The sequence below is a fragment of the Podarcis vaucheri genome, assembly GCF_965113315.1.
Source record: "Podarcis vaucheri genome assembly, chromosome: 9".
NCBI classification, from domain to species: Eukaryota; Metazoa; Chordata; class Lepidosauria; order Squamata; family Lacertidae; genus Podarcis; species Podarcis vaucheri.
In genome coordinates, this window is record NC_138767.1 from 46,347,974 (window position 1) to 46,374,322 (window position 26,349).

The 26,349-nt window shown below is 42.1% G+C and overlaps 1 protein-coding gene across 1 annotated transcript in view; it reads left to right on the forward strand.

Moving 5' to 3' along the window:
- The window catches only part of PALLD (palladin, cytoskeletal associated protein), a 221,924-nt gene that overhangs the window by 74,370 nt on the left and 121,205 nt on the right, over nucleotides 1–26,349 (forward strand). The window contains exons 3-8 of the mRNA XM_082237221.1: nucleotides 18,355–18,533; nucleotides 18,940–19,000; nucleotides 19,825–19,930; nucleotides 20,385–20,459; nucleotides 21,233–21,374; nucleotides 21,873–21,896. Coding sequence (XP_082093347.1) covers nucleotides 18,355–18,533; nucleotides 18,940–19,000; nucleotides 19,825–19,930; nucleotides 20,385–20,459; nucleotides 21,233–21,374; nucleotides 21,873–21,896 — 587 coding nt within the window. The remainder of the gene's footprint in view (nucleotides 1–18,354; nucleotides 18,534–18,939; nucleotides 19,001–19,824; nucleotides 19,931–20,384; nucleotides 20,460–21,232; nucleotides 21,375–21,872; nucleotides 21,897–26,349) is intronic.

Here is a 26,349-nt window from a genome sequence, read left to right on the forward strand (position 1 = left end):
CAAGAAGCAACTTGTCTAGCCTTCATGGTGGCCCTTCACTTTCTGGATGTATAATAACCAACAACATGGGGGACAAGCAGCCCTCAAAAGCTTCCCACAGCAGCTATCATCTCAAGACACATGGGTGCTTTTGTTGACTTTCCCTAGTCAGGTGTGGAAGAGGAAATTTGAGCGGGCAGGGAGGCAGAGGGTAGTAGTAAGAGAGAAAGTACATTAGTCTGGTTCACTCACCTAATAGTTAGTAATTAACACTCATCTAATAGTTTGTTATTAACAAGGGCTTGTGGTGCTGTGAGCATTCTCTGAGCCCCAAACATACGTTTGTATTCACATGTAGACTTGGGTCTTTTTTGTTGGTGAGTCTCCAAATTGCCTTGGAAATTATGCTGACAGTCTACCATCATCTGTCCAGAAACTGGTTTTGGCAAGCCTGATAGCCCTAGGAGACAGAAGGCAAACTTCAATACCACTATCTATCCACTGGTGTGTGTGTGTGTGTGTGTGTGTGTGTGTGTGTGTGTGTTTAGTTTGTCATTCTTTTTAAGCTGTGCTGTGGAAGAGTGAAGTAACTGCCCAGTCAAAACAAAATTAAATTTGGCAGGATCATTATAATCCTGTCGCCACATATTACTCGAGAACTCTTCTATAATATGTTGATTGTAGAATAGAGGATGCAAGACATCCATCTTATCTTTCTTCTAGATGATAACCACCATCCTAGCCTGCCATTATAATGGCCACCACAAAACTGTGGGAGTCATTACTTATAAAATGCTATTGAGCGTCCAGATGGAAAATTTTAACCTAACTTGGTATTCAGTTGTGTCACATTTTCCATTCCTTACAACCCTGTGTGACTTTTGAAATATGTACATTAATCATGGTTCACTTGAAATTTTTGCCCCAATTTTGATTAATTTCTTCGTGTTTGTTTTTCAAACTAGGGTGAGCATCTCTTTGCGTGTGAGAGAGATTTACCTAATAGTATTAAAGTCTAATTTCTACACCTTGTTTAACTGCAGTACTCCTAAGAGAAGCATGCAATTTGGCAAAGCCTATTTTGGGGGCACTGAAAATAACTGCATTGGAAGCCACAGATCAGTCTCAAAAAAGATCCTCGGCTCCTTTGGGGCAGGTTAGGAGACTTGGACTCCTGCCAAATGGATTGCTGTGGCAATTTGAGTACATGAAGTTTGCAGCTAGTGGGCCAAAAATGAGGTCTTAATGGGCTGTATGAGGCCCCCATACCATGTATTAGTTACCACTAATATAGACCTGCTACAAACATTCTATTTTAAATGATGATAAGAATCTACAGCTATACTTTGTAAATTTCTTTTTCCCACTATGTAATAATACTACTTAACTTATGAAGGGTATCTATTAAGATTTGTACTTATTGTGCAATATGGAGACAATACTACTGCTGCATGTTGGTGACTTGTGGAAGTCATTTGGTAGTTCACCAAACCTCAACCAGTGTGATTATCAGCAGAGTGTATGGAACTCCAGCAGAATCTTCAGAGATTTCCTGCACTGAGCAGAACATCTTTTTCCAAAGTTTCCGGTTAAGGGAAAAGCTCCTCTCCCACATAGTTCAAAGTGTTCATTGTCTCCAGACACAAGACAAAGCTAAGCACTGCTATCTACTATACAGTATACAGTTCTTCTGTAAAGATATATATGCACAGATCTTCTAACACTACCACCATGATAGCTAACACTGCTGTGTAAAACCCACAGCCTCTTCCCCGAGTCTCAGATTCAGACCCTGACAGCAAACAGGTCAGGACACAACCAAGACATGGACAAGATTGCAGGCATAATGAAAGCAATGCCCTAGAGACTATGTGTCTTTACATGTAGGCATATTCCTGAATAAGTGGGAGGGTGAAGGACTCAGCAAGTCATACACTGGACTTTGCTGGTGTTGCTATGGTGACCCAGTGCACCTGGCACCCTTATCTCAGAACATTGACCTTGCTGGCAGGGGCTGATGGAAGTTGTAGTTCAACACTCTCCAGAAGGCCAAAGGTTCCCTATCACTGTTCAAGGCACTTCTACAATATAAAATATTTTTGATCTGCTAAGACCTTCAGGATGCTCCTTTAAAGCATACCATAACATCCAAAGAATTTTGAGGTTCTCTTACTCAAGATGATGTCTTGAAGCACTTGTGATGGTGATTATTTTTATCATTTGCAGCTCATCACAAAGCCGTAAACAACTTAGGGTCAATGTACTTTTTAAAACAAAATCAAGAAAGACACCATATTCCTGATATTCCTGTGCAGTCTTTACAGTCTGCCACTCAAGCACATCTGATGGTGCTTGGCAATGTCCGACCGTCCTCAACACGAAATTGTGCATTTGGTGTGATGGCACTGGGGTCATAGAACTCTGCGTAATGATATCAAGCTTTCACCATCTGTAATGAGTTTTAGGTGCCAACTTAAGTCTTGGTTGTTCCAGCGAGCCTTTTGACAAACAGTGTCCTGTTTTTATAACCTTGTTAGGTGCCCTTTTCTGTACTTCTGTTTCTTTAATTAATTTTGCTTTGAATTTATTATGTTTTGGTTTTAATTGAGATCTTGTTCGCAGCAGAAATGTGCTTTTATATGGGCTTGTGGTACAGACATGAATAAAACAAGAATAGTAAATAGGTTGCTGGAATGTTGTATGTGGCTTACAGAGATTTCTAGGTTTTAAAAACTAATAAAAGCGAAGAATGAATTAGGTAATGGACCGTGCATGAAATAATACAAAACATTGGCTTCTAGAAAAGTGATATCACCATTGGCTTTCATGATTTATTTGCCTAGTCTTTCCTTATTTAGTCTCTCTCTAGACACTTTTCAAAGAATGCCCCCAAAACCAAATTAGTCCCTTAAGCTCTTCTTACTTTATAGCATGCTTTATGCTAACAAATAGTGAAGGCAGTCCATATCCTGTTGCAGTCCATGGCTAAAACTTCCAGTTGTTGGTCCCCCCACACCCCGGTTTTTTTAAATAGCTCTGGAATTCACCCAAAGTAACCATAGAGACTCCTGCCAACCTAGCAGTTCAAAAGCACGTCAAAATGCAAGTAGATAAATAGGTACCGCTCTGGCGGGAAGGTAAACGGCGTTTCCGTGCACTGTTCTGGTTTGCCAGAAGCGGCTTAGTCATGCTGGCCACATGATCCGGAAGCTGTACGCCGGCTCCCTCGGCCAATAAAGCAATATGAGCGCCACAACCCCAGAGTCGGCCACGACTGGACCTAATGGTCAGGGGTCCCTTTACCTTTACCTTTAACCATAGAGAATACTGAAAAGGAAGGGAATAGAAAGGAAATAAGAGAACTTTATTTCTTCAAGGTCAATGAGGGGAATCAAGTGTACCCAAAATAACTTTAGTCACATCTCTTTAAAAAACAAAAAGCCCTGTTTGACTAAATTGAAGCAATAACAAAAAGATGTTGCATTTTATTTGGGATATATTAAATAAGCAAGCTGGAAAGAAGCCATAATAAGCAGAATCCAAATTAAACACTGCTTGGAAAGCCAAATGTGTGTTTTCTAATATGTGTGAGTAAATTGGAGCTCTCCATTCGATTTTTCTGCCTCTAGGGACATGCAGGCATAAATAATGGCAAACACATGAAACAAAGTACTTGGAAATGTTTAAGAATGCTAGTTTCCAAATGCCAGTTTCATTTGTCTCAACTGGGCTTGTCTATACTGCTAGAGGGTGTCAATTTCGAGGTACTGTAGAGTACATCTGATCCCTAGGAGCAACCTTAGAAACTGAACATTTTGCATTTCATTCCCTCCATCATATTTCTGCTGATGCTCCCTCCACAATGGTATAAAACAATCCAATGCATAATGGGTGTGCATGGATTTCATTGCTCTGTGATTGCACTATCATCCCCATCTTATGCCGTTCACAACACACACACACACACACACACACACACACACACACACTTATATATGCCTATATACCTCTTCATTTATTTATTTTAAAATCAACTTGGGAGATTTTAAGATCAAGTCGATGTAGCAGAGGGAAAGGAATTCTTTTGTGATTGAAGAATAAAACAGTGGTGCGTAACACTAACAATGCACGTGTGCTTTCCAAGGCTAATCTAAAGCAAAAATGCTCATCCAGCAGCTTTAAATATCATTTGGAACAGGAAAAGCTTATGCAGGCCATATTCATTGTGTATTCCAACATTCGTGGCTTTAGCAGATCATTCCACTATTTTTTTCATCCCCTACTTTACTATAATTCCAATTTTCAATATGCCTTCTCAGGAGAGGGGTGTTGTTGTTTTTTTGGGGGGGTGTATATTGGCAGTAACTGGCCCACCTGTACTTACTTATCAACAGACATCTTTTCCCTGCACTCCAGTGGGAAATATGGCTACTATGGTGTTTTTCTTTCCTCCCAAACATATATGGGAGACTTATGTGCATGGTTAACTTTTAACATTAACAGGAGTAGCCTGTATTGCACTACATTAGTAGACCCCAACCCCAATATATAGCTGGCAGTAATTTTACTGCCTGATCAAGCAATATGAGAAGTTGTTTGCCATACATCCAGACCTTTGTTCGCTTCGCTGTGCTGGGGAGCCAAAAAAAAGGAAAGAGCTAAATATCTTTATGGCTAACATTAGTAATTCTATACATTAAGGATCAAATCTAATTCTGCCGAGCCTAATAGTGGAGAGGAGGGTGGCCTGCAGTCAAAAGTACAGAACTCCGATTTTGAGTTCTGTTTAAGCTCTCCACAAACTGTCAGCGTGAAAACAAGCTGCCTATTCTTGCTTTCTCGAGAGAGAAATATAATAGGAAAGCTTACATTGCAAGGCTTTTTTTTCGTAAAGGGCAGCACAATACCCAGAAGGAATGTGATATAAAACCTCAGTCTTTTCTGAGCCTAATGGCACTAGCAGGCTGACATGGTTAAGGTTTGGAGCTTTTTCGGTTCGGAAAGATGAGTGTAAAGCGTGGATGTGCTAGAGGCGTATGAAGCGAGTTGTGTTGAGACAATGGAAGTAGAGAGGCTTTTCTTCCTTTCCCGTACTTGAATCTGGGCCCATTCAAGGAAGCTGAGTATTCGGGGCAGGCAAAATAAAGGATTTCTCCACTCTGTGGAGAGGATTTCTCCTGCTCTGTGGGATTTGCTCACACAAGATGGCCACTTTATAAGAAGATTGCACAAGTTCTAATTACAGTGGAACCTCTACTTACCACCATAACCCGTTCTGGCAGCCCATCCTTTAGACAAAATGGGTCACTAATAGAAATGCCATTGTGTGCATGTGGAGACAGTGGCAGCTGCTTCTGTGCGTGCGCAAATCGCGGCAAACCCGATATTTACTTCTGGGTTTGCTGCAGTCGCCACTTGGATTGGGTCCAAGTAGAGGCGGTCCTAAGTAGAGGTTCCACTGTAGATGTGACTTCAGTTTCTTAACCTAGAACAAGATTGACTTGGGTTTCCACACTGGTTGTACTAGAAACACTGCACCTGGTAAGCTAAACGACTGCTGAATTATATAGCCAAGTGTGTGTCTAAGGCAGATTGAAATATACTCGGAGCCCTACAGTGATTTCATGCTCCGTTTTGCAGCTTGTAAAACAGTGATTGAATTTCCCCCCAAACCTCAGGCCTTTATATACATTATTTACACAATGAGTCCCGTCTGATTGGCTGATTCTGCTTCCCTCATGGAGCCTGATTGGTCTTTTCCTGCAAGCCAATCAGTTGTTGCATTCTAGGATCCTACCTGCCAATTGTTCTGGGATCCAAGCTTCGTACATAACACAGATTGAGAATGTTAATGCAGATGGGGGAAATCAAGTAGGAGATCCACTTCTCATGTCTTACAATCCCATCTTCCCTTTTTCCAAAAGCAAAAAGCAAGTGAATTCCCCGCCCCCCTTTTGCAGGGAGGGAGAGGGGAACAGGGGCAGATAGGAGGAAGATGCCTGACATCTCCACAAGTGAAATTATTGAAACCACTTGAAGAATGTAGATAAGACCACCACACTTTTGTCTTCAGCAGAAGGCATTCCACTCACAAGGAGCATGTTGTACAAAAACATTTACTCAAAAAGTAACAAGGTGCCTGGAGATTATATACATAAATACTGCTCTACTCAGCAGTGAAAATTACATGCAACAGTTTCTTGTAGCTGTGAGTAAATACGAATAGTTTCTCACGTTTAACACGGGATCATCATAAGGTGCACCTCCTGTGGCTTGTGTAGCTACCTCTTCAGTTGTTAATTAAATCACAGGGCTGGTAGGAGACTTCTTATCTTCCCAGCCCTGATTGACTAGGATGTTTGGAACAGGGAAGTCTCCATCTCATGCATCCAAACTTGTAAACAGCAGTAAAAACATCACATGGCAACGTCAACAAGGCTCCTTGCCTATATATAACAATGATGTGAATTAATTGTAATAAATTTCAATATACTTCTGAGCACCTTTGAAATTACAATCTGTAGTGGAGAGTTAATAAAGAGGGTGTCTGCTGATGACTGAAAATATTTTTTTCCCCCGAGTCAGTCTGTGACATCCAAGTCCCTAAGCAGAGAATTGGATTTCTTCAGCATCATGCAACTAGGCACTTTCTGAGCCAGCAAAGGAGATCAGACTTCTTTTATTACTAAAAGAAGCTTCCTCCTGTTCTACAAACTGGCTGTTAAAACTGCGTTATTTACAGAGCAATCCTATATGCTTCTACTCAGAGGTTAGACTTGTTTACTTAAATGGGACTTACCGTATTTTTCGCCCTATAGGACGCACTTTTCCCCCGCCAAAAATGAAGGGGAAATCTGGGTGCGTCCTATGGGGCGAATGCAGGCTTTCGCTGAAGCCTGGAGAGCGAGAGGGGGCGGTGCGCACCGACCCCTCTTGCTCTCCAGGCCTCAGGAAGCTATCCCCCCCAGCCATGCAAGGTCCCAGAGTGATGCCGAAGGTGCGCGCACCTTCGCCATCGCTCTCCGACCCGTTCGGGGGGCTGGGGTCGGGGGAAACTCCAGCTCCCCCCGCCGCCAGCCGTGCAAGGTCCCAGAGCGATGCCGAAGGTGTGCGCACCATCGCCATCGCTCTCTGACCTGTTCTGGGGGCTGGGGTCGGGGGAAACTCCGGCTTCCCCCACCCCCAGCCCTGCAAGCTCTGGGAGTGATGGCGAAGGTGCGCTCACCTTCGCCAGCACTCTCGGACCTGCTCTGGGGGCTGGGGAAGCTCGGGTTTCCACCACCCCCAGCCCCACAAGCTCCGGGAGCCACTCTGGCTCCCATTCTGGGGGCTGGGGTCGGGGGAAGCTCGGGCTTCTCCTGCCCCAGCCCTGCGCCTGGGGAGGGGGGGAATAAATTTTTTCCCCTTTATTTCCCCCCCCCCCAAATCTAGGTGCATCCTATGGGCTGGTGCGTCCTATAGGGCGAAAAATACAGTAATCCCAAGGATCACAGTCTTAAGAGCACATTATCTAAACCTCCTGGTGGTGATCAGCGTCCACACAAGCAATTTTCCTGTTTCATTTTCAGGATTTTCTCTCTAGAAATGTGCCTATGAGGCAGTGTAGTCAGGGTGAGGAGTGACAATGGGCACACTCCTTCCTTTTGGGAGGTTTTGCCAGAACAAAAAATCTGTTTTGTTTTTCCATTCAGTTTAGTTTTTTCATTAGTTTAAATTGCATTTGTTGTGTTTGGTCATAATCCCCTTGTCCTAGTCCCTGTTGATTTCAGTGGAGAGTTGGCACCTGTAACTCTTGGTAATTTTCATCCAAATTTTGAGGCACTATAATCCCCTGAGGCATGAGAAGTTCCAAATTTCCAAGGGTTAAGACAAAGGATTCCCATTTTACAGGCAACCAGACAAGACCTATAAATTAAAAATACTGTATTTCTTTTCAAGTTCTCATCGTCGGTGTTGCTACTTGAATACTGCTTCTAGGTATGTGTGGGCAAGCCCATTCCCACTCTTAACTTATTTGACCTAAGGCTTAATACTGACTCAGTACTTGCTTGACCATGCTCTCATTTACTCTGTTCAGCATAAAACCAAGACCTTCTACAGAAATGCTGCCCTCTTCTTAGATTTTAGCTCATGACAAAATATTTTTGACCCTCCTGGAAAAAAAGGAGCTAGTTCTTACAACTATTACACAGTGGAACCTTGGTTCTTGAACTTAATCCGTTCCAGAAGTTTGTTCCGACTCCCGAAATCGTTCAAAAACCAAGGCACAGCTTCCGATTGGCTGCAGGAGCTTCCTGCACTCAAGTGGAAGCCACAGAAGCAGCTTTGGACGTTTGGCTTCCGAAAAACGTTCAAAAACCAGAACACTTCCAGGTTTTCGGCATTCGGGAGCCAATTTGTTCGCAACTAAGTCATTCGAAAACCAAGGTTCCACTGTATCTTCTTGTTATAAATATTGTATTCTTAGCCATTTTGAAACTGCTGGTCTATGAGTCTAATAAACTGTAATCTGTATTTACGTTGGTCTACGTAGGAAGCTGCCTTGTATGGAGTGAGATTATTACTCGCTTCGTTTTATGTGGCCTACGCTGACTTGTAGCATCTCTCCAGGCCTTCAGAGAGGATTCTTTTCCAGCTCTACCCAGAGATGTCAAAAATTAAACATGCACAGTATGGGCCCCATCACAGCTTCAGGCCCTCCTCTTAACCACCACGGCTCTGAAAATACTGCAGTGTTCGTGCGTGTTGGAAGTAGCTAGTGCGTCTACATTTGTAGCCCTTGCTTTTCAGATCTTGGTACATGTCTGAAAGATTTCCAAGCGCAGATGCCAAAAGAATGTATATGTCATTATCTCTGGGGTTTTGTAGAAGCATCAAGTAGGAAAGGGGATATGTTTTATTGGAGTTTCTGCTGCTGACCGTGCATAAGACTTCCCCCCCCCCTTTTAGTTTCACAGAGTTGAAAATAAATATAAGCCATAGACATATGATTTAATCTTCTTTTTAAAAAAGAAATTCAACGAGGTTGGGTTATGCTTAAAAATGCATCTAGGTGCAAAGTTCATCTTTATTTACATTGACAGCTACTGCTTATGTGTGGTAAAAACCTTGGCACCTCAAATCCCAAGTGGAAAATAATTTCTACAGTATAAATGTTAGATTGTAGTAGATAAGCCACAGTCAAAGGAGAATTGGAAGGGACAAAGTCCACCCTTTTGGGGGGTGTACCATTCAACTAGACAAAAATTAAGGAAGCACTGGAGGATTAATAGACATAACTTCTGTTTTAATTGAATTTTAAACACTGCAAATGACTGAAACACCCAACAACAAGTTGGTGACAAATTTCACTTTGAATTCAATTTTTTTGTGGTTTGAAGAGATTTCATGTGGTGTTTCCTTTGCCCCAAAGTTTTAACCTTTCTCATTCCACTCTTCCAGAAGCAACATGTTCTTTGAGTCTGAATAACCCTGCTAAAAAAATTGAAGTAGAAATGGAATACATCTTACAGGTCACATACCTATTCATTGCATATGAAAAGCGAAAGGAAAAACAAATCTCAGTGGAGATTTCATACCCTTTGTTTTCAAAAAAAAAAATGTTAAGGAGTGTGTGAGAGAGGCTGGAGAACTGTGTGGGATATTTGTGAAGCCAACATAAGAGGTATAATTATGCAAATACCTTCCAAATTAAAGGAGAAGCATAAAGGGAATTGCTTGAACAGAGCGCTAGAAAAACTGAAACTGTACAGGAAAGCAGCAGCAACTTTTTTTAAAAAAAACATACCTTAATGATAGTAAGCATTAAGGATAAAATTGCCTTTTAATTTACCACTTACCTCTGTTCACATCTTGTTACGGTCAGAAGTATAATTCTCTCCTTCGTCTATGTCTTTTGGTTTCAGTACAACTGTCGCTTTAAATTATCTTTTAAATGGGTGTGGAAAGAAAGCCTTCATTATTCCTCAGTGACCTTTACCAAACACAGGTTGCAGCAGGATTATGCATTAGAGGAAACCGTGAACTGTTTTTCTTAAGGCCCTAGTTTTTTAGCCAGCCAGTGGCTGCTCAGCTTTATTGCTGTTTCCTTTACTTTTTGAATCCCAGATGTGTCATCATGGTTGCATTTTTCATATATTCCTTCCTATGGCTGGATTGCTGTTGGAGGTTGGTGCAAGCACAGAAGTGGGGAAGAAAAAGACAAATTTGTATAATTGGGCTGCAGTCAGCTCCAGTTGCTAAATGGGTACCGTTACTCTCATTCTGACAATTCAAACTAAAGCTAAGATGCCGAGGCTGCAATCCTATGTTGATTTCAGTGTGTCTAGACTTCTGGATTTCAGTGGGTTGAGAGACACATTATGCTGCATAGGATTAGGCCATTGAAATAATTTTAGTATATGGAATCTTAACTGGGGTGGGGAAAGGTCCATTCTACCTATATATCCCTGGTCTCTGTAGTGGTTCAACTTAACCAGTTAAGATAAACAAATGATTGCATGATGGCTGCTTGAAATCAGTGGGATGGCAGGGACTGCTCCATGTGGTTACAGTTGCTTCCTACATAACTTTGGCAAGTTTCATGACCTCACCAAAAAACATTATCTTGGCACAATGAAAGTGGCTGCATGTTCGAATATATTCATTCAAATGGCTTGCTGTATGTATTTTAGCTCTACCAAGGGGTGTTTTCAAGTGTCAACGTTTGACCTTCTGCAGGCAATGAAAGTCCTGGGAGGGAGGGAGTGGGGTAGGAGAGAGAATGATAGGAAGAGAGAGTTGTAGACTTTCGTTAGCTTGTACACTGTGATTATGGTGCATTACTTAGAACATGCTTTCAGCCAGGGGTGGCTAACTTCTTCTTCTTCTTTTTGCCCCAAGGGACACAGCCATGCATGGCCAACCTTCTGAGGGTCAGGAGTGGGTATTGCCATCCTGCCTCAAGCACATGGAGGACACACAGCCTCCTCCTTAGCTGATGTGTGCACATCAGCTGAGGGTGTGGGAGTTCCACACCCTCCTCCACTCATCAGATTATTCAGTCATCTGGTTAACAGCGAGAAGGTGATGAGTAGGGAGGGGACAATAGGGATGAAAATTGCATCATCCTGCTTGAGTCCTGCATACTGAGCAAGCAACAATTGCTTTCTTGTGTAGTTTGAGGGAAAGAAGGAGTGAAATGCAGGGGGAGGCCACATTTCCAACAACCAACCCTCACCCACCCACCCACTCCGAACACATGCATTTTTCTTGGTTGTGTGAAACTGCTGTCACTTGATCATTCACATATCATTTTGATGAATGTGATTGGTCTCAATCACATGTCTGCACTTGATGGATGAAGAAATTGGCTTTGCCATTTGGCTGGGTAATACAGAAAATTGGGCTACCCTAGACTACTAAGGGAGAGAACTCACTCTGGGGTGACCTGGCTGTGTGTTGGATGGTGGGGGGTTCATGTAATTCTTCCACCAAATGCTTCTAGGTACACAAGGAAATTTCCCGTCTATTACAGTATTTGGTGCAAAAGATCAGACTCAATGGCCTGGGTTGCATGTCATACTAAGCCAAACAATGGCTTAGCTCAAATTTATGGGCTCCTGGAGAAGAGAATGCAGCTGCTTTCTTCTTCCCCGATCATTCTGCTCTGTGCAGAGCTAAGTCCCGGTTTGACTTTGTGTGTCATTCAAACCTGAGCTGGTGGTTTTACCTCTCTCCAGAATAACTGCATGCCGTAACCAACGTTTGTTCTGCGGTTTTCAGCTCATGGTTTGTACAGCAGAATTATACCATGAACCCAAATTTGAATAACACTCGAAAGCAGGCTTAGCTCAGTGCAGCAGGAGAAGGACCAGGGAGGAACCAAGCACCCACAATCTGCTCTCACAATCTGAGTTTGTACATTCATTCCACGATTTGGCTTAGTGCAACCTGCATATTCTCTGCCTCTTGATCCTTACATTCTGTCTTCATCAACTTCTGGCTTGACGGATGACAGATGAGGTGTGTCCAGAAACACACTGATTTAGTGTGGGATGATTGTATTTGACAAGGCAAGAAATGAAAGGGCTTCAGCTTGCAGTGGTATCCTGACACATTGCAGATGATCCAGCAGTGCTGGCACAGAGCATAAGCTTTCTCTTGCAGGAAAAAGGCTACTGTACACCGTCCTGGTTCTGGAGGGATCTTGCAATGCCACAAATGAAAGTTGCAGCCCAGCCCAGAATTATGTGTGCATGTCAGTGCGATAGAAACACGTGTAATTGTGGACTGGATGGCAGCCAGCACCCTTTCTTCAAACTGAAAGGAGCAGCATTGAAGGGTGTGAACCCCTCACCTTCATTAATCATCTCGAAGAGCCAGATCTGCAGCTAGCAGCATAATGATTGCCTTTTGTCGTAACCAATTGTTCATTGTTTTTCTCTTCCCAACAAGATTTAATGCAGAATAAAGAACTAGCCTCTGCAATGGTTGGGAAATAAGAACTCTAAAAGACTCTTTGCATTACAACTTCTGAATTTGTAACTCCTCGGGTTATCTTTCTAATATATCAAAGGCTAACAGTCATTGCTTAGCTGCTGCAATGTGATGAAGCTCTCCTTGGAAACTGTGTCACTGCAAGCGATTAGCATGTGTCTAATAAGTTTCTCCTTTGTCTTTGCTCATTCTGGACAAGAGATTGCTCAGACCAGAGCGGTTTACTTAAAATTCCAACCATTGTAGCCTGCAAGTAGTCACTTTAATAACAGGGTCTCTCACCTGATCCACAGCCCATTTAAGTCAGATGTATTTATCTAAATGAACCCATATAACATAACCTATAATGTAGTGCAGCATCTCTCTATGTTTTCTGTATAATCAAAATAAAAGCTCGGCAGGGAAGATCTCATAAAAACCAAGCTCTTGACAGTTTACAAATTGTGGTTTGAGTCTCCGCTGCAGCGCAGGGAAGCGGACAGATCACAAAAAATACTGGCAGCTGAACTCACAGGATACATTTGTTTCCAGAACCTATTTGTAAAACTAGGCCAAATGAGGCTACTGAGTAAACAAAGGAAGTTTATTAGTTCCATGCAGAAGTGATATGTTCTCTCTGGGCACAATAGGAGCTGGTTGGATTTTAATTACAAGAAAGGAATGGTACAGTGTTTTAGTTCCATCATCAACATTTCCTAGCCTTAAGGGATGTAGGGTTTATTCTTTCTCCTGCAAGGGGGAATTGTGTACATAGTTTTTCATTAGCATAAGTGGGAGTCACTTTGCATGCATAAGCCTATTGTGCATTGATTAGAGAAGGCAGCGTCCCTATTGTGGAACCCATCTTGAATAAAAATAAACATTATTTCACAGTGTTATTTTTTGCTGAGGTACATGTTATGTTTGGTTAACCTCATACGAAGAAAGGCAAACATGTCATATGGCATTCTATTTGTAGAAGTTCCTGTTTGGGAACTTGCACATGGCCAACCTGATCCGAATTGGCCTGATGGTGGGATGATTTCATGCCATCGGTATTCACGAAAAACATATGACAATATGTTGGTGGGCAATTTTCTTTGATGTTTGTGTGTTGACCAGAGCTGGGCGAAGGACAGCTTTGCCATATATAAAAGCATCCTTTGGCTGATGTAACTTGAAATGCGTAACTAATAAGGTACTTTTAGTAAACAACAATGGATACCACGGGACTGCAATGCATTTGCCATTTTCAGTCATTCTAATCATTTGGAATGAGAACCCAAAGGTGGGGGCAGTAGACCGTAACCCCCAACCAAGACGTCTTCCTTTCAGTATCCAAAATTGAGACTGTGTGCGTACACTTGTGCGTACACATACAGGTTTGGGGTTTAGCCTGGTGCTACAGTACCATCCCACCAGTGCATGTCTGTCCAACATGGTAGAACATCTGAAAGGAGCATCGTGTGGCAAATAAAGCTGGTGCGTGTATATACCACCCATTACAAGACATAGAATCATAGAGTTGGAAGAGACCACAAGGGCCATCGAGTCCAACCCCCTGCCAAGCAGGAAACACCATCAGAGCACTCCTGACATATGGTTGTCAAGCCTCTGCTTAAAGACCTCCAAAGGAGGAGACTCCACCACACTCCTTGGCAGCAAATTCCACTGTCGAACAGCTCTTACTGTCAGGAAGTTCTTCCTAATGTTTAGGTGGAATCTTCTTTCTTGTAGTTTGGATCCATTGCTCCGTGTCCGCTTCTCTGGAGCAGCAGAAAACAATCTTTCTCCCTCCTCTATGTGACATCCTTATATATATTTGAACATGGCTATCATATCACCCCTTAACCTCCTCTTCTCCAGGCTAAACATGCCTAGCTCCCTTAGCCGTTCCTCATAAGGCATCGTTTCCAGTCTTCTAAGAGCTGGATTTGAGTACGGGCTGGTATTGGGGAAGGACTGGAGCTTTTTTGTGATTGCTTGGGGTTTTATTCCTCCTCCCTTGGTAAATATTCTTATTTTTACTATTTCACCCTGAACAGATTCTTTGTGGTGGCCAAGTAAATTCTTAGTCCACTCTGAAAAGCAGGTCCAGCCATTGCAGAATTACTTAACCATGGAGACCCTCTCTACACACAGGCCTTCAACCCATATACAAATGAGTGTTGGTAATAACTCGGGTTGGATGAAACAGTATTGGTTAGGTCTATGTCCCTTACAAATGAGTTGATTGGCATGCCTGTTCAGCTCCAATTCCATGCAGATTTTTAAAGGGGAAATGCTTTAAATTCTGCACACTTTTGTAAAGAGATTTCATTTGTTTTCAAGAACCTGTAAAATGGTCCAAGGGGTCATTCCGTCTGTTAAACAAAGCTGTTACTAAAAGCACAGCACTTTTGAATATTAAGTTGTGCTACCCTTCTTGGATAATTATATGAAGAAAAAGATGGCTGCCTTTATATACTGGGGGAAGCAGCCCTATCTTCCCCTGTACTGTGCCCCTGGCTGCCTTACAGTGTCCCAAAAAGCAGCCGACAGTAGTTCTGTAAAAGAAACAGGAAGCCGTTGGACCATCTTGTACAAATATAGGCTGGGACTAACCATGTACTAGAAAGGTTTGTAAACATTTCAGACTTACCCACATGTCTACATTCTGATCCACCATACATTTAAAGTGCATACAATGCACACTTGAAGCACACAACTTTCCCCAAAGACTCCTGGGAATTGTAGTTGTTTTTGTTTTTGTAATTCATCTTTGTTGTAAAAAAAATGCTTTCTTAACATGAAACCACAGTTTTGGTTTCTTGTTGATGAACATGTAATTCTAAATCATAATAAAGTAAAACAAAGATATATTCTTAATCATTTGATTCATTGATATTCTAATTACCTCTGACTTCCCTCTCCTCCTTACTTGGGTCTTTTAAAGTTCTTGGTTGAATGCATATCATGATAAATCTAGGTTGCTGATAACCAACTTTTTCACTACTATTTAATGTTTCTCATTACAAGAGTTAATCTAAACCAGTCAAAATTTTTAGTTCTCCACAGTGGTCTTTCAGGTATTGTTTAAATATATTCCAAACTTTACTAAATTTTTGTTTCCCTTATCTGCCCTGTCAGTTTATCCACCTCAGCATATTCCATCAATTTAATCAGCCAATCTTTTTTTGATGGTATGGTCTCACTTTTCCAATTCTGTGCAATCAAAACTCTCAGGAATTGTAGTTTCACCCTCACAGAGTTACAGTTCCCAGCACCATTAACAAGTGGCAGTTCCCAGGGTTCTTTTGAGAAAGTCTTGTGCTCTAAATGTGTGCTGTAGATCTGTGGCCTACTCCCCTTTTAAAGTTATCCAAGTTGGTGGCAATTGCTACATCTGGTAGTGAAATCTAAAGTATCTATGTGTTTTGGGAAAAGTGCTTCTTTTTGTCTGTCATGTGTGTCCTATCATTCTGCTTCACTGAATGGTCCTGGGTTCAGGTACAGAGAGAGAGGAAACCTCTTCTCAATCCATTTTCTTCACAACATGGTTAATTTTATACACCTTTGTCATATCCCCCTTCACTTGCTTTTCTCCTGTCCAAAACTAAAACAAAAACTAAAAGTTGCAACCTTTCCTCATAGGGCCAGTCTCTTGATCATTTCTGTCGATCATTTCTGGCTCTAACAGCATCCTTTTTTTAGGTATGGTAACCAAATCTGTGTATGATATTCCAAGCATGGTTGTAAAAAGGCAAAGAATTCGGGAGAGGTAAATCTTGCATTTTGTTTCAAAAGAAAGCATAGCGCTTAGTACATAGTTGCCTCTGGGTGAAATTCGATCTGCCAGACTACTTCTTGTTTGGAAAAGGAAGGGTCTGTCCACTGAAAATGAGTTATAAGTCTTGTGTGAAAAGTGGTATCTGCAGAGTGATGTGATCTATCCTGCGAGCGTTAACCTCTAAAACATTCAGGGCATGGAGGGTATAATATACAACACGGTTGTGTCAATTATGTATCTGCAAGAGAAATACAAGTTTACTGTATTGTGGAATAGTATAAACACTCAGAAGACTGCTTGCCTACAATGGCTTGCAGCTGATTTAGGACTTTGTAACCTCTTTTCTACTTGATTCAAGTTACTCTTTAAAAGTGTGGGGGGGGGGATTAATACTACTAGTTGAAGTTCTAGACAATGTTAATGGTCAACATGACTGCATACCTTGCTGGCTGGGGGCATGAAAGCTGCTACATTGGAAGGATGTTGTTCCTTTTAAATCTCAGCAAAACAGAATGTCCCTGGGTTTCTTAGAATTGCTTCACCCAGTATTTCTCCTTCCCTACACATGCATTAGTATTCATGGCACATAAAAATGGTAATGTGTGAAAGCTATCAGTATTCACTTGAAATGAAGAGATTATGGTCATTATTAACGCCCAAACTTGGTGTGCATAGTTGAGCATCCATAAAAATAACTGGATCCAAGTGCATTCTTTTTCTATGGATCTGAGAGAATTGGGTTGAGGGGGTATATAACTGTGAAGCACTCTGAAACTGTAGATTCCTGTGGCATGATAAATCTTTTGGAATGGTTATGGCTATGGCTTTTTAAAAAAAGTATAGTTAATGTGCCCCTAGTTTTCTAGCCTTCAGGGAGGAGTGGGGTTGTTTGAGGAAAAAATGGTTTATTGCTTGTATTCCAGTGCTTAACTAATCCCTGGGTAGGACTTGTTAATCTGCTTCTCATAAATTAATACTGTGCATTCGGTTTGCAGCTACAACCAGCCCCTGAACAGTGTATTGTGGGACATGGGACAAGATAAAGATTGTGCCTGAAGCAATATCAGTTGAACAAAACCTGATTGGCACAGCTAGTCCACTGTTGCTTGTGAGGGCAGGCATTGTTTGATCCAAAGAACAGCCATGTATCAGTTAACTTAATCCACGATTGATTGGCAGGGACATCTTCACATGTCCAATTATTGTGCAGTCAAAATGATCAACCCCCCACTGGTATACAAAGCAAGCATATTTTTGTATCAGGCTCCATGGGCCTCCTGTAGCATTTCCAAAATGTATATGGTGGGGTGTTTTGTAAAACTCTGGGGGCTTAGATGCCAGAATCATAGAATTGTAGAGTTGGAAGGATCCCCTAGTGGCGCTGGTGGAGGAACCGGGGTGCGGGGTGTGTGCCTCTGCCTAGGGGCATCTAGTCCAACCCCCTTCAATTCAGGAGTCGCAGCTAAAGAATCCCTGACAGATGGACACCCAACCTCTGCTTTAAAACCTGCAGTGAAGGAGAGCGATGCTCTGTACCATCTCGATCTGCCTGTTGTCAAGAGAAGCCTCTTATCAGAATGGCTCCTAGCAATAGATTCCCTTTTTAAAGGAAGTTTCTCCCCTGTTCATTAAACGTCTGGGGAGGGATGGAGGGAGACAGTATAGGCTCCATCACCATCTGATCTCTGCAGAGTAATTGCAGCCTGCTTTTTCAGGGTTTCCAGTTGCGCGGATAGAGCCCTCTGCATGTGTGTGCTGGGTTTCTTTCAGACTTTGCAATGAATGCATGTAGATTACCGGCTTCCCCACCCTCCCACCCCCACAGAGCTATTGAACATGGTAATAGCAACATATGGAAAAGGGCTATGTTTGCTGTAACAAGGCAAACTTTAGGAAATGCCTTCCCAATGTGCCTTTAGCAAGCTGCCGACTGACATTATGATTTCTTTTCATATTTCACTATAAAGAGTTTTCTGTGAGATGCTTCTTAAAAACAGCAGTATTTCTGCCACTGATATTGTCTGTGAACTAATCTTTTCTCATTTTAATCATCTACAATTGTAGCAGTTTTATAATATAAATATTGAAAAGCGCTCCTCCTTCCCTGACCTTGCTCTGTGTTTCCCCTTTCTATGGTGTATTAATCACAGGTGGTTCTGCGAGGGCAAAGAACTGCAAAATTCTCCCGATATTCAGATCTGCTGTGAAAGTGGAGGGCTCCATACACTAATTATAGCAGAAGCCTTTGAGGACGACACAGGGCGCTACTGTTGCCTGGCCTCAAATTCTGTTGGTTCTGATTCTACATCAGCAGAACTGTTTGTTGAAGGTAAGAGAGAGCATCAACTGAAGGTCACAAACAGGAAAAGAAGTGAAAACATTATGCTTTAGATGCCATTGGTTCCAAGAGTCAGCCCAAGCATAGGCGAACTCGGCCCTCCAGATGTTTTTTGGGACTACAACTCCCATCATCCCTGACCACTGGTCCTGTTAGCTAGGGATCATGGGAGTTGTAGTCCCAAAACATCTGGAGGGCAGAGTTTGCCTATGCCTGGTCTAAACCCACCTGGAATGGGGCTCATTACCATTCAGTAGTTTTAAGCATAATGCTACAGTGATGGGAGTTCGGGGTTGTTTTTGTTTTTGTTTTTTTAAAAACTTGTTTGTTTTGAAGTGTTCTAGACTCCATGACAGCATCCATCATCCTTGAACATACCCTTTTCCATCCCCTGTAGGTGCCAGCTCTTCTGATTCTGACAGTGAGGTTTTCAGATCAAAATCTGGAGCCATGCCACAGTAAGTTTACATAGCAAAACTTAATTATACACTTTGTATCTAGGACGCTTTGGGGGGATTACTGCAAAGTTGTTCTGCTTCACCTCTTGCAGTCATTCCATGGGGTGGAAAGACTAACCAGCGTTAATTAATGATCAGATCCTGTTAAAATATTGCATTGCACGTTAAACATGGGGTAGCACAGATACAGATTCTGGTTCAGAGTCTCTATTTAGAAAGCCTTTTCTGCCTATACATTGTTTTGCAGAAGCAGTGAAGTACATGTTCATACTGCTGCATGTATTTTTTTTACCATGTACTTTTCACAGATAGTTATCACCTTTTAAAGCGATGCCTGGCATTCTGTTATATCTGGAATTGAGACATAGCAATGAATAATTTGTAAACCTTTAGTGAACACATGCCCTTACTTTTCTTAGGTTTTGTAACTGAGTGTATATACACAAAGATGAAATGCATCAAATATTGAGGGCAGATTTCTGAGTGCGTTGGAAATATCCCTGTTGTACTGCCTGCATTTTCCCCCCTTTGGCAAAAGACCCCAAAGATTCTCTGAATAGAACGTTTTGCAATTTTGTAATAAAACATTAGAGTTAAAGATTCATTTTATAACTCTTTTCTGCTGTACTGGAAAAGTGGATGTGCTTCTGTTGACTGGTTAAAATCCTGATCACGGCAGACTTTGGGTGGCCTTCAGCAAGTCACAGCTTACCAGAAACTCAACTGTTCCTCAGAAATAGGTTGTGCTTCACCCAAAATAAACATGTGAAAGGGAAGCATTTTATGGCAAGATTAACTGACTACTACTTGTTTGACTTATCTAGGGCCCAGAAGAAAAGTACTTCTGTTTCTTTAACGATAGGATCTTCTGCTCCAAAGGCTGGCATCACTACAGCAGTCATCCAGCCTATTTCTGTGCCTAATCTGCAGGTATGTAGATGTCTCAGTTCTAAGACATCAAAAGTTGACTCAAGTCCTTGGTAGCACGCTGTGACATGTTTGCACAGGACTTTGTGGATAAAACGACTCTCATCCTGTGTACCTGGGACTTCTCTTAGACACAGTTTCTGTGTAACAGTAATTGACTGCCTTTTTAATAAAGTTGTCTGGGTGACAGAGTTAATTCAATGTTAAATGGCAGTAGTTGCAAAATTTGGTTCTCAATATACTTGCTTTCTTTATTGTAAGTGGTCAGTATGGTGGGGGCAGGGGACTGGGACTGTTTACAGAATCAGACACACACACACAAAATCCTGACGTAGCAGGTATAGGTAGGGATACTTTATTAGTAAATGTGTAAGTGAGATGAGGATATATCAGTGCAGGAATTCTATTACTAATGGTGCTGATGGTTTGCAAATTTCTGGGTTTAACTGTTTTCCAGGTCCAAAGTCCTACTTCATACCTCTGCAGATTAGATGGATCAAAACCTAGTAATGCCGCACCTATTTTTACAAAGGTCTGTTTTTCCCACTGAAATGCTAATTCTGTGGTTTTGGGATGAAATAGCAAACAAAAAAGGGGGACACAGATAATTTCAATCCTATTAAACCTGCTGAATAAAGATGGGTTCCTTTATTGTAGGATAGTAATGGATTTCTAGCGAAGACACTTTTTTCTGTAATTATTACTTTCTATTCTTTGCTATACAAAAGAGGCAAAGTTATATATATTTTTTCATTCACTTCTCTTTTAATCATTTCTCAAAGTATCACTGTAGGCACTAAAAAACCATCATATGGCTCACACCTTGAGTGTAACTGAGAATAAATTCTCTTGTGCAAGTTCTACTGAAATGAATACTGTGTGCTTGTACAGCTTCCACCTTCTCCCAGATGGGTTGTGCCCAACATTTTATCAGTTTTGATTGCACATGTTCCATGACTGCATGAGGATGAGTTCATCCCTATCTTAGGATATCAAAAACACACTCTCTCTCTCTCTATATATATATATATACACACACACACACACACACTCCAAAATAGTTTTAAAAATGTGTGATCAGAGAGAGTTCTTTCTGCTGCCAGCATGGTTGTAATTTAGATTTCCAAAATAAGAATTTACTCTAATTAATTGCTGTGCCACCATTAAATAAAGAAAGAATGGAAAATAGCATATGCAGTGCTGTAATTATCTGCAGGCAGTTTGTTTGCTGACAGGGTCGAGGCTTTTTAAAATATATATATTTGAGGTTGGAGGTTCAAATAATCCATTTATCAATTTTAACAGGAGCTACAAGATTCAACAGCAAGTGAAGGACAAGTTGTTGTGCTTGAGTGCAGAGTGAGGGGAGCACTTCCTCTGCATGTCATTTGGTCTCGGCAAGGAACCGAAATACAGGATTCTCCAGATTTCCGAATTCTTCAAAAAAGTAAGTGGCAGATTAATTGTTCGTTCAGATATCCCTGCAGTATAAAAACAAATGGGAGAGCATATGCCTCAGGTTTGTTTTAGTTTGCACAATTACTTTTTAGGCTCAACATTTCATTATAGTATTCCCTTACCCTTTACCTGTATCTGTCAGATTACTCGAAGAGTAATAGTTAAGTTTGTTATCAAATATTACCCTTCTATAAAACAGGAGTGGGAGACCTGTGGCTGCTCCAGATGTTGTTTGGATTCCAGTTCCTTTCATCCCTCATCATTGGCCAGACAAGCTGATGCGATTTCCTTTCCTTTCCCCCCACAACAATTTATGTACCACTTAACACTGTATTCTAAGCTAAATTGGAACCCAATGACGTTAGAGGACCACAGGTCCCCATCCTTGCCATAAAGTCTTGACTGTTGTATATGTAATGGTTTTCTAATGCATTTTGTTCTTTCCCCTCCTACTCCTTGTTCTTTCTTTGGATGATGTGATGTGCAGAGCCACGATCTGCTGCTGAACCTGGTAAGCATCTTGTGAAAGAACCATCTTTGTTTGCTTACTCTTTGTGTGTGTGGATTGAAGGTAAATAGTGTAATGTTTCTGCAAGGGGCTGGTAACATGAAACCCCCTCCAAGACAGCCTATTCTTTATCGCAGACTTCAGACCCTGCTACTCTGTACTTTATGTCAGTTTCATTATTAGTGAAATGCAAATCCAGACCAATGTGGGGAGGCCCAGTGGAGTGAGCCTTTTCAAAGAACTTGCTCTCAGAAAATTGCATTGCCTTGCAAGTTGCTTAATCGTCACAATTCAACCCCCAAAACTACTGGCATGTTTTCCTTAGTATTAGACTACTAAATGTTAGATTTCCTCTTCTCAAATATGTGCTAAATAAAACGTAATCCCATACACCCTTGGTTGTTTTTTTTAAGCCTAGTTCAGCATTCCTTTTAGTATATTAGGGCAGAATTCAGCCAGTCTAAAAATTCAAATGGAAGGAGCTTGTTTCCCCACTTTTATCTCCCTTCGTTTGTAATGCTTTCTGCAGTGGTTGCATACAAGGCGCTCTGTTTGCCTGAAAGTTCTGTACAGATGTTAAGCATTATTAATAGTTCAACTCCCCCACCAGCCATCTCTGGACAAATCCCCAAGCAATTTCACAAGGGAAGCTTGGGTCAGGTGCTCCAAGATCAGAGCTACGAGCCTGGCAGCATTTAATCTGTTCCTTCCGTCCCCTCTAGATCAAAGAGTTGCAAAGAGGTGGATCCCCACCCAGTCATGTCACATTTCAGTTTTGTAGCAGTGTTTTCGGTTGTAAGGTGGGATGTGATGTAGGACACGAGAAGAGCCTTTCTAGATCAGAACAAACGTCTGTCTGGTGCAGCATCCTGTATCCCACAGTGGCCAGTCACATACTTCTGGGAAGCCCACAACAGGACACAGGCGCAAACAGCTCTCCCCTTCCCTATTATTCCCAGCAAAATGGAGGTAGCACATAGCCATTGTAACTAGGAGCCATGGTTTTCTTTATCCTCCATGATAAAGGTATGGAACTGATGGTAGGAGATTCTAAACCAGGGAAGGCGAGCTTGTGACCTTCCAGATGTTGATACATTGCAGCTCCCATTGTCCTGACCATTAGCCATGCAGGCTGGGACAATGGTCCTTGGAGGGCCACAGGTTCCCTCCTTGCTGTTCTGAGTTGATAATGGAGGATGACGAAGTAGAGTAGTTGAGCAAAGAAGAAGTCAGAGGTCTTGAAGCAAATGAACTTCAGGAATAGAGAATCCAATGAGCTCAATATGGTCTACAGCAATTGAAAGCAGCTTTCCAGGATTTCAAACAGGGTTTTCCCCAGCCCTACCTGGGGTTGAACCTGGAACTTCTCATATGCATTAGCCACTGAATTACTGATTGAATAAGCCAGTATACAGTGGCAGAGTTCTTTACTGCAGATGCCCAGCAGGCCAGAGCAGATGAAATAAATGTTTGAAATCAGACTGTGAGTAGCTCAGAGGAGCAGGCGGAAACATAGGGCACCTCGTAGCAGGTTCCTCAGTCACTGCTGCCAACTGTAAGTGTAACTATGGGGACATGAGGGGATGAGAGTGCAACCTGGCTCAGCTTCAGGAGCCTGTCCTTCAGGCAAGGGCTTCAGAAGAATTGCAGCCAATTAAAATACAGATGCTTGCAGGAGTGTTACACTTCACATGAAACACTCCATTGTCTGTCTCGGTTCCTAAAGTATTTTCTTCCTACGTTAAAATTACTGGTGCAATAAATAGAACAGGAAATCAAAGAGGACAGCTTTTATCTGTGCATCTGCTAATCCCCAACAGTCAGAACAACAACAGCAAAAATCCCGGGATGGCCAGTTGCTGCATACTTATAGGTCAGGCACGGTGAGGTCAAGAGTAGGGGGGGGGGGCTGTGCTTTGTGGATTCAGGCAGCTGAGCCCTTATGAAACAGGTTTTTCTTGTCATTGCAAAGTTGTATCTGGCTAATGTGTTTTACACTCTCTTCTCTGTCTAGACGGAAATCAGCCTGCATCACAAATCTCTTCAGACTGTTTTGAGAATTAATAGCCAGTCGAATTACTTAAGGCCAACATCACAGTTTGTCAAGTTACCTGCTCAGTGCTACGTTATTTTGACATTTTGACTTTATGCTGATTGACTCCTTCAAAGAGCAGTCTGTTTTAGGAAGGAGGCAAGAAAACCTGCAGAATCATTTGCCAGCTGTTGATGCTTTGGCCATTACTCAGCTGTCTGGAAGCAGCCACAAAGTATATTGAATTTCTTTAAAGCAATTGTCTTGTTGGTGTTCAAAAATGCTGTACTCAGTATCTTTTTCTTTTCTTTTGGGCTGTGATTAGGGAATTGCTGAACAGAAAATCTTTCAGAACACAGGGTTGAAGGCATTGGACACACACATACAAAAAACCCACCCTTTTAAAAAAGTTGTTTTCTGGTTTGGGGGCATATATTTGCAAAACTACTAATGTCACTCTTTGAACTGTATTCCAGTCTTCCAGCTCTAGTAATGAGCCCTAAACAAAACTCTCAATACCTTGAACATGAAGAGGGTTTTTTATGTCAGCAGGGTCTAAGCCTCCTGCACCCCTAACATCAGGAAAGGAGCTGTGCTGGAACAGTTCATCAATGTTGCAGCTGTGCTAGTTTCTGGGGGGAGAAACCCTGAAGTCAAGGCACTGTGTGGGCTCCTCTCCCATGTGGCTCTGGGCTCCACGCTGGAGGAAGGAGCCACGCTTGAATGGTTCCCAAGATGCAAAGGTAACATGAGAAGGAGGCAACAGATGTAAAGTGCAACCTTTGCATGACTATGGATAGGGGGGAGAGGGCCTAGCTGCAGAAAAGCTAATGTAACAGCATGGAAGCCTCATTATAGGACACCTGGGAAGAAAATACACCAACTCTATTTGTAGTTCAGAAATAACACCAACAGAATCCAGAGGCTTGCAGCAAATTGGTTAGGCTGCTAATTTATTTTTGTCATTTTAAGGATAACTCTGAGGTCAACTGAAACAGTCTAATGGTGTTGATTCCACTCTTTCCGTAATCCTCTCCAGCTTATTCAACATCACATAGTGCCATTGCATCGGCATTGCCCCTCCTGCGTCCTGCTGCGTGTCGGAAGCTAAATTTCAGCAATGAGCCAGCTTGACTCGATTCAGCTTCCTTTACAGTTCTGAAGGAATTTTACATGAGGAGAGCAGGCTCAGAGATGTTCAGCTCCCAACATGCAGAGGGGTTGTGGGAGCAGCAGCAGTGATGAGGCAGAGGGGGCAGAGCTAACCAGTGCAGTGAACCCCTTGTGCAGTGGAGAGCCCCTGAGTTCAGAAAGCCTGAATGGGGCTTGCAGCATCCTTCTGTTCCCCATACTGACCCAAATTTGAGGCAGGGGCAGTGGCAAAACAGCATCCTGCTCTGACAACAATGTGGAGTGTGAGGCAGAAGAGATAGACATGCCTGCAGTATATTGAATTTCATGAGACAGTTTCTTCCTACCATTTTTTCCCCTGTTACGTACGCTGTCTTCAGTTGAGCTCTTTGCCTTTTCATGCACAGTGGAACTGAAGCCCTAGGCCTTTTCCTCTAGGAAGGGGAATGGTTCAACTAATAGATTAGGCTGAAGAACAACAAGGTTGCTGCCCGATAAAGAAATCCGAACAGGCAAAATAGCTTGGGGAGCTGATTCAGCATTTTAAGATAATCAAGGAGGGGGAAAAGAAGGGTAGGAAATAGGAGGCTAAAGAATAAGGCTGGAGACTTCTGTAGATAAATTATTTAAACAGCAGACTTTTCCTTCCCTGATAAAAGAGAATATATTTTACAGTTTAGTTGCCTTTTGGGTGTCAGCTGCGGGAGCCAGCTTGCCTATATAATTGCTTGCTGTGCTCCTACAGAAATGACAGGTTTTATTTTCAGAGTAGTGATTTCATGAAATTCCAGTATATACAGCTCCTTGATCAAATCCCACCACTACCACCTCAACTTTTTTAAAAAAACACATTGCCAACAAATGAGTCCTATTTTATCTGGGGAAGAAGCTTGTAAATACCCTTCCTTTCTCCCACTGGTGTAATGATTGCTCCTCTCTCGTGCAGTACGAGAATGGAGAACAAATTTAAGTTTTATCATGGCAGCAAAATGGCTTAAGTGGGCCCTGGACACAACTGGAGGTCTGGATGTGTCGACTTAAAAAAAATTGTGACTGAAACAGGAGTTTGAACAGGAGGACCTTAGAGCCCAACGAAGCATTTTATAATGTAAAATAAATCCCTGTTAAGAAACAAATGCATTAACAGAAATCTTCAAGCCAAGCTTCCTGCAGGGGGAAGCCATTTCCTAGGACAGAAATAGTAAGAAGGTTGGATGCACAAGTGACTATGTAGAGGGTTTGCCCTTTTGAGTTTCCAAAGTAGCATACGAAGGGAAAACTGGCAAATCTCCA